The following is a 20,000-nucleotide window of genomic DNA, read 5'->3' on the forward strand; positions in this document are numbered from 1 at the left end:
TCTATCTATCTATCTATCTATAGTATATATCTGTAGTACCTATCTATCTATCTATCTATCTATCTATCTATCTATCTATCTAGCTATCTATCTAGCTATCTATCTATCTATAGTATATATCTGTAGTACCTATAGTACCTATAGTATCTATCTATCTATCTATAGTATCTATCTTTCTATAGTATCTATCTATAGTATCTATCTTTCTATAGTATCTATCTATCTATCTATAGTATATATCTGTAGTACCTATAGTACCTATAGTACCTATAGTATCTATCTATCTATCTATCTATCTATCTATCTATCTATCTATCTATCTATCTATCTATCTATCTATCTATCTATCTATAGTATATATCTGTAGTACCTATAGTACCTATAGTATCTATCTATCTTTCTATCTATCTATAGTATCTATCTTTCTATAGTATCTATCTATAGTATCTATCTATCTATCTATAGTATCTATCTATAGTATCTATCTATAGTATCTATCTATCGTATATATCTATCGTATCTATCTATAGTATCTATCGTATCTATCTATAGTATCTATCTATAGTATCTATCGTATCTATCTATCTATCTATCTATCTATCTATCTATCTATCTATCTATCTATCTATCTATAGTATCTATAGTATATATCTGTAGTACCTATAGTACCTATAGTATCTATCTATCTATCTATCTATCTATCTACAGTATCTATCTTTCTATAGTATCTATCTATAGTATCTATCTTTCTATAGTATCTATCTATAATATCTATCTATCTATAGTATCTATCTATAGTATCTATCTATCTATATATCTATCTATCAATCTATCTATCTATTGTATCTATCTATAGTATCTATCTATCTATCTATCTATCTATCTATCTATCTATCGTATCTATCTATAGTATCTATCGTATCTATCTAGTATCCATCTATCTATACTATAGTATCTATCTATAGTATCTATCTATAGTATCTATCTATCTATCTATCTATCTATAGTATCTATCAATCTATAGTATCTATCTACCTACAGTATCCATCCATCCATCCATAGTATCTCTATCTATCTATCTATCTATCTATCTATCTATCTATCTATCTATCTATCTATCTATCACACTGTGGACATGCTGCCTGGCTGCTAGTTAACACCTTTCTAAAAAGCAGATACTGTTTGCTTGTTAATCTACACAACAATCTTTCCCTCACTGAGCTAACCAAGATCTCCGTAGTGAATGTATTGTATGTATGTGAATGTATTTGTGTTGGTATGTGGTGTGTGGAATACATTCCATCCACAACCGTACAAGCCACCACCATGTCTGCAATTATAGTTAATAACCAGGCATGACTCCAGCTTGGCCCGCCCCCCTGTTGTCCTCCATATGTCCCTCTGCTCTGGGAATAAACAGGAGGGACAGAGAGACAGAGTGTGTGGGACACACAGGAATGTGGGCCCTAGTCACCACCAAGCAGCACAGTCAGCACTCAGCACCGACACAGACAGACACAGGCACGCGCGCACACAGACACGCACACGCAGTGTCAGCAGGACTGCCCCTCCCTCCAGCAGAACCGTCAGCACTGTCCCTGAAGGCCTCAGTGCCAAACGTTCCCTATTCCCTACTGTCACATTTGCTACATGTGTTATATATTGAACAGCTGGCATTGTGACTTCTGGAACCCAGCAGAGTAATGTGTTATGAATAATGACAGTTGTTCGGAAGGATGGACTTTGTCTCTCGCTTTCTCTGCTCTCGTCTCTGTGACTTTTTGACGATGCAGGTAACAGGATCAGGCCAAAGACATCAGCCAGAGTGAAAAGCTCTGCGTGTTAGCCGCCCCGGGCCGGCAACATCTGTCAGGGAGCCTTATTTACCCCTCCCTCCCTCCCTCCGCTCCACGCCGCGCCACTCAGGGTAAACACTCGTGTGCCAGTTTTAATGAATCGCAAACGATGGCCATATGGACCAGCAGATCAGCCCAGCGCCAGGCAGGCGGCAGCAGACTAGGTTGGAAATCGGCAGGGTCCTACTCCCTTTATCTACTGAGCTTCAATCAGCTCCACACCCACACACTAATGGAGAATCACACACGGCTCAGGCACAGAAACCAGGTCGCTTTCTACACTGGCCAGCCATCCGGAGAATATTCTTTGTTTGTTTGGGTGGGTTTTGTTCTTGAAAGCTCGTACTTTCATCGCCATATGCTAGCTGATACCAGAAGTGAAAGCTGCTCATAGGGATATACTGGAAAATAACCTGGGGATTCCTTGGCAGACTACTGGGAACAGGGAGGGAGTGTCTACGTTGTGTTTTGATGTGCTTACCTTGAGGAACGGAATGACAAAGGGACGCAGCGGGAAGTTGGTAGCCTCCTGGAGTTTAGAGTGGAACTCTTCTATGGTCAGGGTGGAATTCTGTCAAAAACCAGAGGAAAGGAGAGATTGGAACACTTGGAGAAGAAGCTTCACAGTATAACTAGGAGACAGACAGAGCTGGACATGGAGAGACAGAAAGAGATGTTGGACACAACTAAGTAAGTACCGTAGCTCCAGAAAAGTAGGAGAGCGAGTGGAAGAGATAGACAGACAAGGGGAGAGGGAGAGAGAAGAGGAGAAGAGGCGAGCAGGACTTACCACCAGGCCCAGCACCAGACTGCGGACCCGCTCTCCGATCTCGGGCGAGATGTCGTTGCCGAACTGCTGCAGCGTGGTGAGGAAGCGCTTGAGCTTGCAGAGCTGGCGGGCTCCGCAGGCCGGCGGCAGCTGCTGATTGGACAGGGAGGCGGTGGACGACATGGCAGGGCCGTTGCTGAAGCCGTTGGGTGTAGAGGGCGCCCCGTTGAGCGACGTGGGCGAGTGACTTGAGTGACTGCTCCCGTTCAGCACTGCAGGGAGAGAGAGGGAGAGAGGCCCTCCGTCAGTACCAGTCTGTTGTCCTCCTCCATCCTCCTCCTGTCCCTCTACCTCCTCCCCCCGGGCACCATGCGGTGTGAGGGCGCCGGAGGACAGGGTCGACGAGGGTGGTGAAGGCACATGCATCCTTAAGGTTAAGGTGGAGAGCTCCAGGGCACACGCTAAGGCTGAGGCCAGGGAACACACTAAGGCTGAGGCCATGGCACACACTAAGGCTGAGGCCAGGGCACACACTAAGGCTGAGGCCAGGGAACACACTAAGGCTGAGGCCAGGGCACACACTAAGGCTGAGGCCAGGGCACACACTAAGGCTGAGGCCAGGACACACACTAAGGCTGAGGCCAGGGAACACACTAAGGCTGAGGCCAGGGCACACACTAAGGCTGAGGCCAGGGCACACACTAAGGCTGAGGCCAGGGCACACACTAAGGCTGAGGCCAGGGCACACACTAAGGCTGGTTAAAGACACTTGGCTACTAACATGTACTCTGCTGCTCCTGCTCCGCCACGGCTCATACCAGTTTGAGTGAAGGCTCTGTGTGCAGTAACTTCAGCTGCCTCTCACAAGTGGGACCGTTTGACCCTCCCCCTCTCTCCCAGTGGCCCTCCTCCCCTTCGCCAGTCTGTTTCTAACTTTCGCTCACCCACTCACTCAGTAGGACACAACTATAAGAGGAACGTGTTAAAGAGGTGCCAAAAATAGGCCTGTGGCCTGTGTTAGTTTATTCCAATAGCAGGTGTGTTGCTAAATCAGTCCTTGCACATGTCCACCAGCTGAAAGTAGATTGGCAGCTTTCAGGTTCAGGGCACCCCCACCCCACCCCACCTCCCCACCCTGCCTGGCTGCCACACTCCTGCTCCACACCCCTCCACTACTCCCTCCGTTCCACGCTCCACCTTTTCCCCTGCTTCATCTACTGAATGGTACATTACCCAACATTGGTGGGATATTCTTACACTCCATCCCTTGTCTTCAGTGACTGTCACAACAAGATGTATGTCTCAATCCGAATGCAATAATATTTGGATCTCATCATATACTATTATACTATTATACTACTATATACTACTATATACTATATACTATTCTGTTTCCTCTGATGTTTCTGATATGGGTTGTTTTTGAGTGTTTATACACAGTGTATAATGCATACAATTCTGATGTTTTGATGTTTTGTTTATTCTTGGTCTTGGGCGTATGTGGCTGAATTATTGTGATATTAAAGGACGTATGCATGTGTGAGTGAGTTTAATATGATATGATTTAAGCTTGGTGGGCGGTATACCATATATACCGTATACCGGGGTATTTTGAAATATTGAAACTACTTATTTGAGGCTTTTCAATACAATTTGAATATTTGTAGCTACTTTTAAAGTGAAAACCTTTCGTCAACTTGTGCGCTAAGTGACAAAGCAGATGGCATTCTTCATTTCACCTGACACATTATTTTACATTATAAGGCTAACCGTAGTTCCCCAGAACAGTGGAGCCAGCCACGTGTCCCTTTGAATTATCACAATGGGAGAAAGCGGAGCAAGGTAAGTCCAGTGGTCGGGTTTTATATTGAAAGCCAACAGTGTTATTTTGCTTCAATCGAGTCATCAGGGATGTGCAACTATAGTGGGCCTTCACAGAAAAATACACAAGTATAACACATTGCGGAGAAAATAGCTTCACTTTCATCAGATGACAACAGAAGTGCAATGCTATTTGGCCGGCAGCTAGCTACACAAGTTAATGAGCTTCCAATGTAAAAAAATAAGTACATGGCCATCCTATTTCTATTGTTTATCATAGAAAGAATGTGAGCCAGCTACATTTCCTAATGTTTTGTTGAGAGTTAATCTTGCATTTTGCCAGAGAAAAGTAAGCTGCCGACACCCGTGAAAAGCACCTGGAGCAAAGTAGCTAGACATCCGTCAGAGTGCTGAATGCCCATGGTGAATTCTCATGGTGAATTCTCATCTGAGTGGAGAAGTACAACTGAAGCATGAAATTAGTCTGTGTTTAAAAAAATGCAGCAAGATATTTCTTTAGCGTTTTATCTTTCTTTCCTGTGTGAAAAATGCAGAATTATGTATTGACACGATCCCTAATTTTAACTTGCGAGTTAATGTAAGTAAGTGGCTAAACTAATAAGGTGACGGGGAATCATACTGTGTTAGCTTTCTGCCATGTTTGAGAAGTCAAAACACTTTGGATGAGTTATCTGTACAGCTTCCACCATCTTGATTTCCAGTACTGTTCTTCCTTAAGACAAGCATGCGTCGGAACTTTGTTCATTTGGACAATGTCTCTCGTCCACATTCGCTTGTAAATGTCCAAACTCACCAAAAATGACATTCGGTAGCGCCTACCTATATATGTATACATTTCTTAGCAGGATTGCCTGTCTCTGCAATTAGTTGATTTTCATTTTGCACTCCTTAGCATATTTAGCTAGCAACCTCCATTGAAATTCAATAATACTTGTGCTAATTTTGTTAGCATTCTGGTAATAGATGCCCAATGTTGTTTTTTTTGCCGCCACCTTGTGTACTAAGCCAGTAATACCGTATATCCCGGTATGAGAGAAGGACGGTATGACCGTATATCCCGGTATGAGAGAAGGACGGTATGACCGTATATCCCGGTATGAGAGAAGGACGGTATGACCGTATATCCCGGTATGAGAGAAGGACGGTATGACCGTATATCCCGGTATGAGAGAAGGACGGTATGACCGTATATCCCGGTATGAGAGAAGGACGGTCTGACCGTATATCCCGGTATGAGAGAAGGACGGTATGACCATATTTCCCGGTATGAGAGAAGGACGGTATGACCGTATATCCCGGTATGAGAGAAGGACGGTATGACCGTATATCCCGGTATGAGAGAAGGACGGTATGACCGTATATCCCGGTATGAGAGAAGGACGGTATGACCGTATATCCCGGTATGAGAGAAGGACGGTATGACCGTATATCCCGGTATGAGAGAAGGACGGTATGACCGTATATCCCGGTATGAGAGAAGGACGGTATGACCATATATCCCGGTATGAGAGAAGGACGGTATGACCGTATATCCTGGTATGAGAGAAGGACGGTATGACCGTATATCCCGGTCTGAGAGAAGGACGGTATGACCGTATATCCCTGTATGAGAGAAGGACGGTATGACCGTATATCCCGGTATGAGAGAAGGACGGTATGACCGTATATCCCGGTATGAGAGAAGGACGGTATGACCGTATATCCCGGTATGAGAGAAGGACGGTATGACCGTATATCCCGGTATGAGAGAAGAACGGTATGACCGTATATCCCGGTATGAGAGAAGGACGGTATGACCGTATATCCCGGTATGAGAGAAGGACGGTATGACCGTATATCCCGGTATGAGAGAAGGACGGTATGACCGTATATCCCGGTATGAGAGAAGGACGGTATGACCGTATATCCCGGTATGAGAGAAGGACGGTATGACCGTATATCCCGGTATGAGAGAAGGACGGTATGACCGTATATCCCGGTATGAGAGAAGGACGGTCTGACCGTATATCCCGGTATGAGAGAAGGACGGTATGACCATATTTCCCGGTATGAGAGAAGGACGGTATGACCGTATATCCCGGTATGAGAGAAGGACGGTATGACCGTATATCCCGGTATGAGAGAAGGACGGTATGACCGTATATCCCGGTATGAGAGAAGGACGGTATGACCGTATATCCCGGTATGAGAGAAGGACGGTATGACCGTATATCCCGGTATGAGAGAAGGACGGTATGACCGTATATCCCGGTATGAGAGAAGGACGGTATGACCATATATCCCGGTATGAGAGAAGGACGGTATGACCGTATATCCTGGTATGAGAGAAGGACGGTATGACCGTATATCCCGGTCTGAGAGAAGGACGGTATGACCGTATATCCCTGTATGAGAGAAGGACGGTATGACCGTATATCCCGGTATGAGAGAAGGACGGTATGACCGTATATCCCGGTATGAGAGAAGGACGGTATGACCGTATATCCCGGTATGAGAGAAGGACGGTATGACCGTATATCCCGGTATGAGAGAAGAACGGTATGACCGTATATCCCGGTATGAGAGAAGGACAGTATGACCGTATATCCCGGTATGAGAGAAGGACGGTATGACCGTATATCCCGGTATGAGAGAAGGACGGTATGACCGTAAATCCCGGTATGAGAGAAGGACGGTATGACCGTATATCCCGGTATGAGAGAAGGACGGTATGACCGTATATCCCGGTATGAGAGAAGGACGGTATGACCGTATATCCCGGTATGAGAGAAAAACGGTATGACCGTATATCCCGGTATGAGAGAAGGACGGTATGACCGTATATCGCGGTATGAGAGAAGGACGGTATGACCGTATATCCCGGTATGAGAGAAGGACGGTATGACCGTAAATCCTGGTATGAGAGAAGGACGGTATGACCGTAAATCCCGGTATGAGAGAAGGACGGTATGACCGTATATCCCGGTTTGAGGGAAGGACGGTATGACCGTATATCCCAGTATGAGAGAAGGACGGTATGACCGTATATCCCAGTATGAGAGAAGGGCGGAGATGAGAGAAGGATGGTATGACCGTATATCCCGGTATGAGAGAAGGACGGTATGACCGTATATCCCGGTATGAGAGAAGGGCGGAGATGAGAGAAGGATGGTATGACGATCTGAGTACCACCCATGCCTAATATGTTTGAAAACATTTCAATCTGCAGGGAGTTTCATTTCTCCCCCAGTTTGTTGGAGTGCATATGGCAGTACGCCAACAGTGTGTGTTAGATGGTTTTTGAATATATGTTCCAGTATACAGTTCCTCTCATTTCTACCCTCAAATCTAATCTGTCCATTGGAGCCTGGTCAGTCGGTACACAAGTGGGCTAACCATGTGACCTGCCACTTGTGTTCTGGTTTTAGAGGGGAGAGCGAGCTACACTGTTTTACAACAGGTGAAACAACACGGCCTGTCATTGTTATATAGGGGAGAAAGTGGTCTGTAGCCCGGCGAGCCTAGCAATGCCCCCTGTACCACTACAGCCGGTAAACAAGCCCCCACACAGACACACACACACTGAGACAATGCCACAGCCATTCTCACACATACTCCAAGACACTTGTTCCAAACGGGATTCTACCTGTACACACACAAGTGACTGAAGTCTTCGTCATTTTGAAGCTATCATCAAGAAACCCACAGCCAGGGCTATGGAGCCCAGCAGCAGCCAGTGGCAGCCTGTTTCCCCTGCAGCCCAGGCAGGTTCCCTTCCTAACAGCCTAACAGACGCAGAGGTAGAGCCGTGCCAATGACAGAGAAGAGCTGATGCAGCACTCCTACCAGCTCACTATTCTGTTCACATCCTGCCTGGCCCAATGAAGCACAAAACACCTTCAAGATAGATACATAGTACTACCTCAGGGAATTTACAAGGTTCTTTATAAAGTTACAAAGAGGATTCAGGCATTCAAGGGAAACACAGACATGGTAGCAACACAGAATAGTAGTTTATGCCAGGTAAAATATGCTAGAAGTATTTTTGAAATTGAAAGATTGCATGCATACATATTTTAGAGTGCCTATTTGGGTGCAAAGTGCAAACAGAGAAATAATGAATTACAAAAATGCCTTACTTGACCTACTGGTGGTGGGTGTGAATGAAGCGTTGCGATTGGGTGCCTGGCTGACGGCCGGGGGTGGAGGTGGCATTGTGGGCGGAGTCAACCTGGGCTGGGTTTTGACATCAGCAGGTGAATCGGGCATTGTTCCAACCTTCTGTTCTGTGCTACCTGCAGGAGAGAGAGAGCGAGAGAGAGAGAGAGAGAGAGAGAAAGAAAGAAAGAAAGAAAGAAAGAAAGAAAGAAAGAAAGAAAGAAAGAAAGAAAGAAAGAAAGAGGAGAGAGACAAAGAAATAAAGAAAGGAAGAGAAAGAGAAAGAAAGAAAGAGAAGGAGAGAGAGAGAGACGGTTACAAAGAGACAAACATGAAAGACACATCAGACACCAACAGTATATCTGCCCCCAGACGCAGACATCCAGGTACAGAACGAACACGATCAAAATCAGACCCAAACAAGCAATTTAATTCTCAGAAAAAAATCTTAATAGCAAGTTGTATTTATTGATCAGTGTTGCTTCCATTATCTGACACCCACTCAAGACCCACGGATTTGTTATGAGAGAGAATGTATCGATGGCCTGGCTGTGAGGTCTTGTTTCTGCTGCAGAGACTCTGGCTGCGGTCCAAACACTTAAAAGACACATCCTATTCCCTCAGCCCTCAAATTAGTGGACACTTCTGATGACGTATCATGACGTCTGGCGAGTATACACTTGCAGGGCAAGGGGCGAGGGAGGAAGGATTGATTTTTAAATGGACCACCCTTGGCCAGAAATTCGTCACTCGTTCATCCCGCGATGATTGTGCTTTCAGCCACCGATGGCTTGTGGTTCCTTTATATGCACTACATTCAATTATGAGTGCATGTCTACTTATATTAAATATATCATTATTAATATAAGCCTACTGTATGATAGCTAGCCAATTAATTATCTAACAAACGTTAGCCTGCCTAGCTGGAACTTCTGAAGGAAAATCTTTTATTCTACAATTTCCAAAAGATACCCAAACAAAAACAGATTTACTTTTTACGAGGTAGCAACATTTCTAACCTATTTGCATTGGTTTTTACTTACACTTGTATGTTGACTTGTCCGTTGATGTTGTTTTTAAGTTAAGTTTTCACAGACTTTTCTTAGCGGATGTACAACCGTCGCGAATTGAATTGTGGGGAGTTTCAGGCCCCGGATAATTGTACACTCGCAAAGCTGACTGAAAACGAGGGTTTACGTTGCAAACCTCCCTTGCTTGGCTAATCATTTGGACCACCCTCCAAGATGGCGACGGGGATTCCCCCAAGGGCATAAGGCGAGGGTAAGTGGACGATGGTGTGTCTTTTAAGTGTTTGGGCCGTAGCCTCTGTGAACGATGTCGTACTACAGTAGAGAGACAGCGATAGAGAGATGGGGGCATGGAACGACACGCAAAACATTACAGCTCTTGGATAAAGTAACACCTGCTGGTCCCCTCAGCTGCTGCTGACGGGACCCCCCGCCACTCCCCCTCCCCACCCCTCCGCCCCAGTCCCACTGACACTCCCCGCCTGTCCCCTCTCGTCCTCCATATGGACAGGCGCTTGACAGTCAGTGACAAGTGCAGCTGGATCTGCCGCTGTCCATCACAGAGACACTTCTACGAGACTGAAACGAGGCCCACAGCAGGGACCAAACAAGGCAAGGTAGGGCTGCTCCGGTTTGGGACAGGTGGGACGGGATGGCCTGGAGCGGTCAGGTGGCATCGCCTTTTCCAGGAGATAGGACAAGGGCTGCTATTCCCCTGCCGTGCTCTGCCGCCTCCCACATACACAGGGACACACGAGCTTGTCACTGCCCAGTCCCCACACTGGCTCGTCACTGCCCAGTCCCCACACTGTCACTGCCCAGTCCCCACACTCGCTTGTCACTGCCCAGTCCCCACACTGGCTCATCACTGCCCAGTCCCCACACTGGCTTGTCACTGCCCAGTCCCCACATTGGCTTGTCACTGCCCAGTCCCCACACTCGCTTGTCACTGCCCAGTCCCCACACTGGCTTGTCACTGCCCAGTCCCCACACTGGCTCGTCACTGCCCAGTCCCCACACTGGCTTGTCACTGCCCAGTCCCCACACTGGCTCGTCACTGCCCAGTCCCCACACTGGCTCATCACTGCCCAGTCCCCACACTGGCTTGTCACTGCCCAGTCCCCACATTGGCTTGTCACTGCCCAGTCCCCACACTCGCTTGTCACTGCCCAGTCCCCACACTCGCTTGTCACTGCCCAGTCCCCACACTGGCTTGTCACTGCCCAGTCCCCACACTGGCTCGTCACTGCCCAGTCCCCACACTGGCTCGTCACTGCCCAGTCCCCACACTGGCTCGTCACTGCCCAGTCCCCACACTGGCTCATCACTGCCCAGTCCCCACATTGGCTTGTCACTGCCCAGTCCCCACACTCGCTTGTCACTGCCCAGTCCCCACACTGGCTTGTCACTGCCCAGTCCCCACACTGGCTCGTCACTGCCCAGTCCCCACACTGGCTTGTCACTACCCAGTCCCCACACTGGCTCATCACTGCCCAGTCCCCACACTGGCTCGTCACTGCCCAGTCCCCACACTGGCTTGTCACTGCCCAGTCCTCACACTGGCTCGTCACTGCCCAGTCCCCACACTGGCTCATCACTGCCCAGTCCCCACACTGGCTTGTCACTGCCCAGTCCCCACACTGGCTCGTCACTGCCCAGTCCCCACACTGGCTTGTCACTGCCCAGTTCCCACACTGGCTTGTCACTGGCCAGTCCCCACACTGGCTCGTCACTGCCCAGTCCCCACACTGGCTCGTCACTGCCCAGTCCCCACACTGGCTTGTCACTGCCCAGTCCCCACACTGGCTTGTCACTGCCCAGTCCCCACACTGGCTCGTCACTGCCCAGTCCCCACACTGGCTCGTCACTGCCCAGTCCCCACACTGGCTCGTCACTGCCCAGTCCCCACACTGGCTCGTCACTGCCCAGTCCCCACACTGGCTCGTCACTGCCCAGTCCCCACACTGGCTCGTCACTGCCCAGTCCCCACACTGGCTTGTCACTGCCCAGTCCCCACACTCGCTTGTCACTGCCCAGTCCCCACACTGGCTTGTCACTGCCCAGTCCCCACACTGGCACTCTTTCTGCCTCCAACTACGACCACAACAACTCTTGTAGTTTCAAAGCTGCAGAGAGAAGGCTGAAAATGTCAGTTATCTTTTTGATGTATTAAAAGGTCTATTGATTGCAATCTCAAATACACCATTTACACATAATCACATACTTTTTCATTCAAAATAATGTTTGTTCTGTGAAATAATATGGATAAAATGTAATAATCTTTCTAATATATTTTGCAGGGGTCATGCATACACATTATCCAGTGAGCATGATCAGCCCTGACTCAGTGTCGGAGTATTCAGTGTTAAATGCTCCATGGTAAACACTGAGTGTAACAGGAAGCAGCAGCCGTCAGAGGGATGTGGGTGGAATGAGATCCTTCTGCTACAAAAACATGAGCTGCCGAGTGTGATGGCTTTCACAGCCACGGAGAAGATAGCTTTACAGTCTGTGAGACCGTGTGCGCGTACCCACCGCTCTTATATACGTGTATATACCCTGCAAGCCCTGAACCCAGTCTCTGCATTAGACCAGTACAGAGGCATGTGCTGAGGAGGAAGGTTTCAAGCCAGGCGTTCTCTATCAGCTGTCTTAGGGTTCACTCCACTGTTAACTCCACTCGGACAGCAGGATCATGTCGAGCACGCAGGGAGCAGCTCGCCTCATAGACCTACAGGCACCCCACTAGCATGTAGCTCTAGTACTCCTGGCCATGTTTGGAACAGACCCCCACCCCAACCCACCCCACCCGCTAAGCTGCAGCCGCTGCCGCCCACCACTGTCAAGTGCAAAAATAACCAAACACATCGGGTGACTGCCAAACGAGCAACAGGAGGATAATTAGGTCTTGACCTCCAGGGAGAGCAGCTGCAGGATGGTAGCGGGGGGGTGCAGGAGGGTGCCGCAGTCCTCAGGGTTAAAGTGTTTCTGGGGAGGCAGGGAGAAGTCACCTCTGCAGCCAGGACGGACAGCCAGGACAGACAGCCAGGACGGACAGCCAGGACGGACAGCCAGGACGGACAGCCAGGACGGACAGCCAGGACGGACAGCCAGGACGGACAGCCAGGACGGACAGCCAGGACAGACAGCCAGGACGGACAGCCAGGACGGACAGCCAGGACGGACAGCCAGGACGGACAGGCACATCTCCTTACTGCTCTTTCTCAGACTACTAAACTCAGATCTTCTGCTGCTGGCTACAGGCCCTCCCTCCCTCCACCCACCAGTCTGGCTGAACTTTGTGTTTCACACCACAGACTCACAACTGTACCAGGGCTTGAGTTTCAAACAGCGCAACCAGACCCTGGGCCACTAAAGAACACAGCAGACACTCGGATTCACCTTTGGTCTCAAACTGAAATGCCAAATCACAGACATTCAGTTTAATTAGGCCCTTCCTGTTTGCTTTTTGAAGACTATTTTGCAGTAGCCATTGCATATGTAATCCCAAAAGACAGTAGTTAACCAATGTGCTATATGTAAACTAAGAGAATGATTCTGAGTGGCATAAATAAATGTATCATAATATTGTGTTTAATTTGGGCTCTTTGGCATAAACAAAGTGCTCTACTTTTGGCCCTAGTAGTATGCTGATATGACAAAACCATGCAGGGCACACTGTGTGTTCCAGAGCAATGGTTTATGAATGGAAACCTTCCACAGTATTCCTCCCACAGTATTCCTCCCACAGTATTCCTTCCACAGTATTCCTTCCACAGTATTCCTCCCACAGTATTCCTCCCACAGTATTCCTTCCACAGTATTCCTCCCACAGTATTCCTTCCACTATTCCTTCCACAGTGTTCCTTCCACAGTATTCCTCCCACAGTATTCCTTCCACAGTATTCCTCCCACAGTATTCCTTCCACAGTATTCCTTCCACAGTTGGCATTCTCTTAAACTCTTCTCTGGCCTATTTCCATATTCGCATGTAGGCTGATTTTCAAGAGTGTTATTCTAGATTCGAGAAGCTCCAATGGCCGTTGACAATGTGACTGTGGTCCCCGCAAACACAAGGGACGCTCGCCAGGCCACCGCTCCGATCCCCTAAACACAACAAAGTGTTAGAGTTGGAGCCCTGCTGAGCTGGTGGCTTCTGCCTGTGTGGCTGCAATGTCCCTGCTCCCTGCCAGGGACAAATGTAGACAGGTACCCTGCCTGGCCCTCCCCTCCTGTCTGTCTGTCTGTCTGTCAGAGGAGAAGGAGGAGGAGGAGGAGGAGGAGGAGGAGGAGGAGGAGGAGGAGGAGGAAGGCAGCGCTCGTCCATCTGTCACCACACTCAACAAACAGTATTCCTGTTTAGGAGCTATTGTAGCTCTACTGACTGACTTCAACAACAACAAAGCAACTCAAGAGGACCGCACACAAAACTCTCTGCCTGGGTTCTTGTCACTTTTTTCCTTTAAAAAATGCTTGCCGGTTTATACTGCATGACGATCACTGATTGGTCATTTCACTTGAATCCCATAATGTACACGCACTCTATTTCCATCACGACTGTACAATCTTGACCCACCCTCTGTCTGTGATTTGATTGACACAGTGGACCTCTTTTGACAGAAAGCATGCCTTAATCAGGGATCTTAATTGAATCCTTAAGGAGAGTTCCTCCACATGGCAAATGCTGCTATGGCTCCCGGGGGGTTCTGGGAGTGACCACGACCTGGCTGGAAGGGCCGAGACTTCTGGGGCGAGGGGAGGAGAGAGGGAGGAGTCCTGTCCTCCTGGCCTGTCTGCAACTACCGTGAGATTACTCTCAGCTGTTTAATCTGACCAGCTAAAGGACGCACATACACACACACACACACACACACACACACACACACACACACACACGCACACTCTGGATTTCACTTTTAATACATTAGAAAGTCTTCTCTGGCCTCCCGGGTGGCGCAGTGGTCTAGGGCACTGCATCGCAGCGCCAGCTGTTCCACCAGAAACTCTGGGTTCGCTCCCAGGCTCTGTCGCAGCCGGCCGTGACTGGGAGGTCCGTGGGGCGATGTACAATTGGCCTAGCGTCGTCGGGGTTAGGGAGGGTTTGGCCGGTAGGATATCCTTTTCTCATCGCGCACTAGCGACTCCTGTGGCGGGCCGGGTGCAGTGCACGCTAACCAGGTCGCCAGGTGCACAGTGTTTCCTCCGACACATTGGTTGCGGCCGGCTTCCGGGTTGGATGCGCGCTGTGTTAAGAAGCAGTGTGGTTGGGTTGTGTATCGGAGGACGCATGACTCGTCCGGGAGTTGTAGCGATGAGACAAGATAGTAGCTACTAACAATTGGATACCACGAAATTGGGGTAAAAAAAAAGAAGGAAACAGTCTGCCCCCCCCCCCCCCCCCATCTGTGGCCCTCTGTGCTCCCATCGTGCTGAAGGACAGGAAGACTCGCCCCAAGGTGAGAAACAGAGAGGGAAAGACAGAGTGAGATGGAGAGACTAGTAAAGACAAAGAGAAACAGAGTTGAGGGTCCACACCTCAACAGACTTGACCACAGCGTGTGTCCTGTTGCCTTCGCTGGTGTTTTCCTTCCTGTCTAATTAAGGAACCATGGCACCGGAGCACCACAGTGGATCCTGTTCAGGGGAGTGGTACAGGACGTTCTGATCCTTCCTCTTCTTCCTTCCACGCAGCCCTTTTATCTCCCACTCCAAGTGGATCTACACGGTAATCAATACAGAAAATAGATTTTTTACCCAGGATACAATGCTGCTTCATAGACTCCCTGAGGATTTGGGAGCCCGGCGCCATCTCTGGCTTTAGCTGCAGCACACAGTGTGCAGTCAAAAGCTTTTGATAATGATACTGTTGTCAGTCTCTCCTGTACACAGCTGTATGTTTCTCATAATCACGCCTAAAAATGGCTTTCAGGGAAGGAACGGTCAGTCAGCATTCGGTGTTCTAAAAATGGTTTCAGTTCAGCCCTCTCCTAGTGTGCTACAAACGAGATGAAAAACGATTCAGTACGAGATCACACTCCAGTTTGTCATTCTGGAGCTATTTCTGGGTCTCTTGATAGATTTCCAGGACATGTGCTTTCCCTAAAACCACACAAGAAACCATCACGTCATGACAGGCCATGAAGAGCCTGGTTGGATGCTGGTAGTGTCTCTGTATTCACATGGCCTATCCTTCACCATTAGAACAGAGCTACTGTAACTGTGCCTTAGACACGGACAGACTCTGAGGTGATCTTCTCTTGCTCCTCTGTCGCTCTCCCTCTCTCCAAATGGGCTCCTCTCTGTGACACATACCCCGAAATCTCTCCCTCTCGCGCTCTCCCTTCCTCTGTAATTCCCCCAGTCTCCAGGAATGCTGTTGTTTTTAATTTCTCCCAGCTGCTCTGGCTCGGTGCCCGCCCGCCTCCCTTCCCACATCTGCTCCCCATCAGGCCGCTGAGTAGTCCACACAAACACAGGCCTCACATCAAAACATGGGGATTAGAGCCCTGCGCCTCGGCCCCAGGACGCCGCACCCAGGAACCCCCGCACCCCTCTCCCTAGCCCCCCCTCCAGACTCCCTATCCCCATCGCCCCTCTCCTGACCCAGGGATTGACAGAGACCCTGGGCCTGCATAGCCCCCTTAGCATGGGAGTGGGTGGAGGCACCATAAAGAATAGACTAGGTCTGACGGGAGGGAGATGTTGGAGCAGAGGGATAGTGGGTTAGATAGAGATCAGACATGCTGGATGGAGGAGCCTGGCTGTGATGATGATGTAAATGTCCTACTGGCTGGGAGAACTCAGTCAACCTGTCTGAATGGCAGACAGCCCAGCCACCAATCTGTCTCTCTCTCTCTCTCCTCTCTCTCTCTCTCTCTCGCTCTCTCTCTCTCTGTGTCTGTGCCTGCGTCTGTCTCTCTCTCTGTGTCTGTCTCTCTCTCTCTGTCTCTCTGTCTCTCTCTCTCTGTGTGTGTGTGTGTGTGTGTGTGTTAGAAACCAGACTTGGGATCATCTTGAGCTGATTTAGAGTTCAGAGGCTTTAGGTTCACTAATGACATGGTGGGAGAGAGCCTTGGAGAGAGAACACCCCCAGCCCCATCCACAGAAATGTACAAGCACGGAACAAGCAGAAACAAATACAAACGTTACCCTGTTACTTTAGAATCACTGCGATGCTACACAGACTGGGCTGAACAAATATGTTTAGTAAAAACAAACATTCAGTGGGGAATAAATGTCTGTTTAAAAATCGAGAACTGAAAGGCCCAGGGAGAAAATGCATGTGTGTGAACGTGTCTGTCTGTGTGTGTGTGTGTGTGTGTGTGTGTGTGTGTGTGAACGTGTCTGTCTGTGTGTGTGTGTGTGTGTGTGTGTGTGTGTGTGTGTGTGTGTGTGTGTGTGTGTGTGGAATGAAAGATAGACAACATAGGAAAAGTTAGACTGAGCGACGGCAGGAGCCTCACAGCGCATACAGTAATAACTCACAGAATATATGTTAAAACCATTTAGGGTGTGGCGGCAGTGCAGTGGTGACCCATGTGGTGTGTAATGGCTGAGACCCCAGCTGTGTGGAGGAGGAGGAGGAGGAGGGAGGTCCTCAGACACTCCATTCACTCATACGAGGAGGAAGAGAGGAGAGAGGGATGAGGCCAGACACACTGGTTCCTGGGCTGACCTAGTTACCACTGAGTTACTGGGCAGAGGACATGAGCTGACCAGGACAGACCAGGACAGGGTCAGTGTAAAACGGTCTAATACACAGGAGAGATCCGCTCTCTCCTCGTCTGCACCAGTCAGAGACAGCGGATACAGTACTCAGATGTCTGAGACATGAGGCATGGCCTGGGAGAAAGGTAGAACAACATGGAAAACAAGGAACCAATACTGCTACTCTCTACTCTCTACTCCCTACTCTCTACTCCCTACTCCCTACTCTCTACTCCCTACTATCTCCTCCCTACTCTCTACTCCCTACTCTCTACTCCCTACTATCTCCTCCCTACTCTCTACTCCCTACTCTCTCCTCCCTACTCTCTACTCCCTACTCTCTACTCCCTACTCTCTACCTCTACTCTCTACCTACTCTCTACTCCCTACTCTCTACTACTCTCTACTCCCTACTCTCTACTCCCTACTCTCTACTTCCCTACTCTCTACTCTATACTCCCTACTCTCTACTCCCTCCTCTCTACTCCCTACTCTCTACTCCCTACTCTCTACTCCCTCCTCTCTACTCTCTACTCCCTACTCTCTACTCCCTACTCTCTACTCCCTACTCATCCCTCTCTACTCCCTCCTCTCTACTCCCTACTCTCTACTCCCTCCTCTCTACTCCCTACTCTCTACTCCCTACTCTCTACTCTATACTCCCTACTCTCTCTCCCTCCTCTCTACTCCCTACTCTCTACTCCCTACTCTCTACTCCCTCCTCTCTACTCTCTACTCCCTACTCCCTACTCTCTACTCCCTACTCTCTACTCCCTCCTCTCTACTCTCTACTCCCTACTCTCTACTCCCTACTCTCTACTCCCAACTCTCTACTCCCTCCTCTCTACTCCCTACTCTCTACTCTCTACTCCCTACTCTCTACTCCATCCTCTCTACTCCCTACTCTCTACTCCCTCCTCTCTACTCCCTCATCTCTACTCCCTCCTCTCTACTCCCTCCTCTCTACTCCCTCCTCTCTACTCCCTACTCTCTACTCTCTACTCCCTCCTCTCTACTCCCTACTCTCTACTCCCTCCTCTCTACTCCCTACTCTCTACTCCATCCTCTCTACTCCCTACTCTCTACTCCCTCCTCTCTACTCTCTACTCCCTCCTCTCTACTCCCTACTCCCAACTCTCTACTCCCTCCTCCCTACTCTCTTACTCCCTACTCCCAACTCTCTACTCCCTACTCTCTACTCCCTACTCTCTACTCCATCCTCTCTACTCCCTACTCTCTACTCCCTCCTCTCTACTCCCTACTCTCTACTCCCTCCTCTCTACTCCCTACTCTCTACTCCCTCCTCTCTACTCTCTACTCCCTCCTCTCTACTCCCTACTCCCAACTCTCTACTCCCTCCTCTCTACTCCCTACTCTCTACTCCCTACTCTCTACTCCTCCTCTCTACTCTCTACTCCCTACTCCCTACTCTCTACTCTCTACTCCCTACTCCCTACTCTCTACTCTCTACTCTCTACTTCTCTGTTTATGTTTAAATAGGACTCCCAGTCTCTGAATTGTTCAGTGCACCAGTGTGTATTCCCTTCGGTCTTTGTGTTTATTCATTTACTGACTACATTACTGTTTATTCCTCCACCTCTCTCCATTCCCCCTCTGTTTGCTGTTTCTGGGTAATGTGATGTTATTGGCGGTCTGGTGGAAAAGCCAGCTCTTGATTTGAACTGTGAATGCGACTTCAGGATGACGGTGATGAAAACGTCCTGACGAGGGACCTGCGTTTCAGAGTCGGCTTCCTTCCCACCCAACACAACAGCACTTGTGAGACAAGTTTCGGTTCCCTGCCTCTCCGCACTTTTGTGTGCTTGTCATGTGGCGCTGACGGCAGTGATGACTGTTATTGATATAATTGTATTGAAGTCTAGCGGCCATCTGTTCTCTTCAGGGAGGACGTCCCTCGGCAGTGAAGTGGTTACATGCAGCATATCGCTACTCACAGGGAAAAAACGTCCTTTTCACATTTTCCCAATGGCTGCTAATAAAATCCAGATGTTCCAGCTCTGTTTCTTCTCCCTCCCTCCCTGTCCCCCCGTTCTCCGTCTCCCCCCTCCTGTCCTCCTTCTCCCCCCCCTCCCTCCCTGCCTCCCTCCCTGTCTCCTTCTCTCCCCCCCTCCCTCCCTGCCTTCCCCTCCTGTCTCCTTCTCCCCCCCCCTCCCTCCCTGCCTCCCTCCCCTCTCCCTGTCTCCTTCTCCCCCCCCTCCCTGCCTCCCTCCCTGTCCCCCCCCCCTCCCTCCCTCCTCCCTCCCTCCTCCCTGCCTCCTTCCTCCGCCCTATCCCTCCCTCCCTCCTCTCCCCCCCTCCATTCCTCCCTCCCTCCCTTCTCCCTTCTCCTCTCCCCCCATTCCTCCCTGTCTCCTTCTCCCCCCCATCCCTCCCTGTCTCCTTCTCCCCCCTCCCTCCCTCCCCTCTCTCTCTCAATCTCTTCCCTCCCTCTCTCCTTCTCTTCCCTCCCTCTCTCATTTTGCTCCCTCCCTCCCTCCCTCTCCTTCTCCTCCCTTCCTCTCTCTTTCTCCTCCCTCCCTCTCTCCTTCTCCTCCCTTCCTCTCTCCTTCTCTTCCCTCCCTCTCTCATTTTGCTCCCTCCCTCCCTCTCCTTCTCCTCCCTCCCTCTCTCCTTCTCCTCCCTCCCTCCCTCCCTCTCCTT

The 20,000-nt window shown here is 49.3% G+C and overlaps 1 protein-coding gene across 16 annotated transcripts in view; it reads right to left on the reverse strand.

Annotated features, from left to right (window-relative positions):
• Positions 1 to 20,000, reverse strand: part of LOC110526302 (transcriptional corepressor CBFA2T3) — a 62,148-nt gene that overhangs the window by 18,965 nt on the left and 23,183 nt on the right. For 4 of the 16 annotated variants that reach the window (XM_090238461.1, XM_090238457.1, XM_090238459.1 and 1 more), the window contains exons 2-4: positions 8,595 to 8,737; positions 2,647 to 2,897; positions 2,338 to 2,427 (exon numbers count right to left, since the gene is read on the reverse strand). In XM_090238461.1, coding sequence (XP_090094587.1) covers positions 2,338 to 2,427; positions 2,647 to 2,897; positions 8,595 to 8,737 — 484 coding nt within the window. Of the gene's footprint in view, positions 1 to 2,337; positions 2,428 to 2,646; positions 2,898 to 8,585; positions 8,742 to 20,000 lie in introns of all 16 variants that reach the window. The other 12 variants (XM_090238460.1, XM_090238456.1, XM_090238458.1 and 9 more) reach the window with 3 other exon arrangements.

The sequence above is a fragment of the Oncorhynchus mykiss genome, chromosome 6, assembly GCF_057628025.1.
Source record: "Oncorhynchus mykiss isolate SJ-2025 chromosome 6, ASM5762802v1, whole genome shotgun sequence".
Lineage (NCBI taxonomy): Eukaryota > Metazoa > Chordata > Actinopteri > Salmoniformes > Salmonidae > Oncorhynchus > Oncorhynchus mykiss.